We start from the raw sequence: 4,376 nt of genomic DNA, 5'->3' as shown, positions 1-4,376 counted from the left end.
AAATAAATAGAGATTGGAAAATGAAAAGCTAGAGAAGAAATTAAAAAAGTTTTTTAAAAAAATTTTTAAAAGAAAAAGAAGGAAAATGATTAAAAAAAAGAGATGTGAAGTTGGAATGGGTAACATGGGTTTGCTGGGGAGAGTGACACAAGGAGGGCCTTTAAGTAGGCAGATACACAAGCATATTTTCCTTAACCCACTTGAACTCTTGCCCCAATTTGGCGACAGCCTCAGAATTGACAGTATGGACGACGATCCACCTGCCTATTTCTCTCTCTCTCTCTAATCTAATCTAGTCTCGATCTTAATATTAAATTTTTGTTGACATGTTAACTCCTTTTATTATCCATTTATGGATTACCGATACAATAATATAGTTGATCAAAATCATCACTGTACCTTCTGAGGACTTTTTAAATTCACTATTTAAATGCTTGCTTAAAGTATTCGTAGAGACGCGTTCACCGTGCGGTCTGAAGGCTTTTTAAAATCTGAGGGTAATTTTGAAATTTCGCATGGAAAAAGGTCAGTGGTAGAAAAAATTTTAGGAAGAGGTCATTGGTAGAAAAATTTTTAGATTTTGGGTCATTTTGTGAAATTTTCCTAGATTGACCAAGTGACAAGTAAAGAACATTGAATTTTATAACGGACTAAGAGGAGATAAGTTCAATCTATGATAACCTAGAATTTAATAACCTACTATGGATTTCCTTGAACGTGTAAATTGACCCAAACACTCCCATCTAATGGGGATATTTGGGTGCACCTACTGACTCAACGATATACTCATAGATATTAAAAAAAATTAAAAAATTACACTACGTTCTAAAAAAAGTATTCAAATCACATTTTTTTATATAACAAATGCGAAGTTGCTATATAGAAACCATCATGAGTTGATCTAGTAGTAAATAGAAGGACTTGACTTTGATAAAGGAATAAGAAGTCATTGGTTCAATTCATGGTGGTCACTTACTTAGGATTTAATATCTTACGGATTTTCTTAACACCCAAATGTTGTAGGATAATGCAGATTGTCTCATGGATTGACCTAGTAGTAAGTAAATGACATAAAGAGTTCGAGTGGATGAGTTCAATCCATGGTGGTTACCTTTTTATGATTTAATATTTTATGAATTTTTTGACACTAGTGTTATAAGGTCATGACCTAGATACTCACAGATATCAAAATGAAAAAAAATAAAAAATAATCTAGTCCAAACATTATTTACATTATATGATAAACATATCATCATCGATGATATATTTAAAAATTTCATAAAACATTAACAAGATTATATTAACGCTTTAATTCGAGAAGCTTAAAAATGCTCATTTATTTGTTTGGAGGCTAAGTTATTAGTGTGATTTTTGAACTCCCAAAGATGTGTGTTTATCCAAGTCTTATCTCTTCTTCTTTTTTTGTCCATAAATGTTCGGATCAACTTACGTGTATTTCGATTAATCTCATGGGACAATTTATCTAACCTTATAGCATTTTGGTATCAAAGAAACTCGTATAATATTAAATCCTAAATAAATGGTTACCATGGATTAAACTCATGACCCTTTAACCCTTTGGTAGTTTTTTGATGTTTCTACTACCACTAGACCAATCCATAATGGTTAAGTCTAACTTATTCTTCAAATCATATTTCATAATGGTCAAACTTCTAACTTTTAGGTTGATAGTATAAAAATGATGAAAATTACTCATTTGGGCCAAAAATCAAAATGTTAGAGATAGTTGCTATATCCAAATGTAGACTTCGACATTTCATGTTGTGGGCCCATGTTGAAAAAGATACGATGAGATTCATCCTCTTTACTTAAGTTACTCTTTCCATTGTTAAATTGTTTGGAAGTTAAATTATTAGTGAGATTGATAAATTATTTATCTAATAATAACATAAACGATTAAAATTAGTACAAAGTGTGGATGACCCAACATCAAATGAGACTTTAAAAATCTTTATAAAATTATGTTAAATCACTAATTAACTCAAAAACTTGAGTTGATGGATGAAAATATATAATTTTAATATTACATAAGTACCAACACTTTTTTAATAGATACGGATGGATACACTTTTAGTTGTCAATCAGTTCGGAGTTGAAAACCTATGTTAATTTAATATAAATAAAAATGAAAAGGTTAAAATCACTAAAAATGTGCTGTTAGGTGATATAATATTGAATTTGTCTTCACTTATTAACTTAAACTTTTGAATCAGTCAATAATAACATAATATATAGTTTTGAAAGTCCTGTATTCAAACTCGTATAATTTTACCCGCGTAAAAAGTAAGAAAAGGCAAGCGGAAAATCGCCCACTGGTTTCTCCCATGCAATTGTCCGCTTTAACACCAACAAATGAGCAAATCCTTCTCTCTCTCTTTCCACCCTCCCTTATCTCTCTCTCTCTCTTTCCTTCATAACTCTCTCTATATATACATCACCCCATATCTCTCTCCCTTCATCCCCATAACGTCGTCGTTTCTCTCTCTCCTCTTCATATCCCTCAAACTTTATTAAAATTAAAATATTACCAACAACATGTCTAGCAGAAGATCTTCTCGATCCAGAAACTCCTCAGGTGCTCCATTAATCTCTGACGATCAGATCAGTGATCTTGTTTCCAAGTTGCAGCGCCTCATCCCCGAGCTTCGTAATCCCCGTGCTTCCCATAAGGTAATACTATTAATAACACGAGCATAGTTCAACTGACATAAATTTATACTATCACGACAGATAAACAAAAGAAAGTCTTACCTCCTCTGTCTTCCAAACCTCATTAATTTTCTTTCCCCACATGTCGGCTTGTGGGTCTCTTATTGTTCCCTCTTCCACTGCCATTGCAGCTGGGATCCTCCAAATTCCCCCCTTCACGTAATTTCCATTTCCACACCCTCCAACTTAAATTTATTCTTCATACTCTTTCCTGCCATAACTTTTTCAATCAGTCCCTCGCAATTTTTTAGTAGTAATAAATTTCTCTCACCCACAACCGTTGAGCTTCATTGTGGCGGTCTCTTACGTTATATAAATAACTTTGCAGTATATTTAGTTGTCCAACTACATTTCGTCACTCAATAAATTCTTCCTTTTTTTTTTTTTTTTTTTGAATATTTTTAATTTTTTTTAATATGATTGAAATAAATGGTGAAAAAAATGGATGTACCAGATATCAATAAATTTGAATATTCATGTAATTCACTATGTTCCTTAGAGCCTTGTTTTTTTCCTTCACATGAGTTCCTCCCCAACTCTCTTCTGATATGATTTTGCGAATATGATGATGATATTAAGAACGTGTCAATCTAGTTGAAATATTTTGTTGCATCTATTGAACCACAAATTTCTTGTATCTTTATTTAAAAGAAAATGCACTCAAATATTAGACGTTTTGAAATTACTTTTTCACCCCTTGTAAAAATTGTAATGTTATTTCATTTGTGGGTGTAGGTGTCGGCTTCAAAAGTGTTACAAGAAACATGCAACTACATAAGGAACTTACATAGGGAGGTGGATGATTTAAGTGAGCGATTGTCACAACTTTTGGCCTCAACAGAAAACGACAGCGCCGAGGCTGCGATTATTAGGAGTTTATTCATGTAAAACCCTATAATTTATCTATAACAATTACCCTACCCGTTACGACGTCGTTTCTTTTCTTATTATTTTCATTTTTCTCTCTTTATATATAATTATATATGTGTATGATAGTTAAATTATTTAGCTAGATCTTTTTTGGCCGATGTATTAGGCCAGTACACAGAAGGGTGTTATATTTTATATATATAACACGCCTTTTGAGCAGAGTTTGTAGTACTTTGACTTTTATAATATTCTATATGAACTCAAGTCCTTCCATTTTATATATTTTTCATTTTCATTTTTCCAAAGAAGATTACTTTTCAAATTATTCAAACGGTGGTTGTCATTCACGTGCAATGCACATGTTTTTGTATGTTTGAAAATAATCATGGATAAGATGCTTATAAATCATTCAATATATACAAATAATATAAAGTATGTATGGATTTAAATTTTACTAATAATGATTGATTGTTTATTTTCTTTTTTCAATAGTGTTATAAGTAGGAAGTGTGAAGTAACAAAATGGGTATTATGAAAGATTTTACAAATATGTTGTAAATTTTGGATTTATTAATATTATTGCATTACAGAGAAAACATAATAGTAGTAATAGTAGGAAAATAAGGATAAAATATCTCCAACATGGTTACATAACACCATTTAAATATTTTAAAATTATTTATATATTTAATTATTTGAGAAAAAATAATAATAAATGGAACTGTTTTAAAAAAGATTATATAATAAATGAATAAAAAAGGGCAAAATGGATGGAG

General features: G+C 30.9%; 1 protein-coding gene across 1 annotated transcript; it reads left to right on the top strand.

Annotated features, from left to right (window-relative positions):
- The first annotated feature begins 2,280 nt into the window (after nt 1–2,280).
- On the top strand, nt 2,281–3,877 carry LOC120076474 (transcription factor PRE6-like). The gene is made up of 2 exons (XM_039030313.2): nt 2,281–2,691; nt 3,466–3,877. The coding sequence occupies exons 1-2, from the start codon at nt 2,557–2,559 to the stop codon at nt 3,616–3,618; spliced, it is 288 nt and encodes a 95-aa protein (XP_038886241.1). The 5' UTR covers nt 2,281–2,556; the 3' UTR covers nt 3,619–3,877.
- Nucleotides 3,878–4,376: the final 499 nt, after the last annotated feature.

This window comes from Benincasa hispida, chromosome 4 (genome assembly GCF_027475165.1).
Source record: "Benincasa hispida cultivar pf3 chromosome 4, pf3_genome.v1.1, whole genome shotgun sequence".
Lineage (NCBI taxonomy): Eukaryota > Viridiplantae > Streptophyta > Magnoliopsida > Cucurbitales > Cucurbitaceae > Benincasa > Benincasa hispida.
The sequence above is the reverse complement of the archived record's forward strand: the minus strand, read 5'-3'. Positions and strand labels throughout refer to the sequence as shown.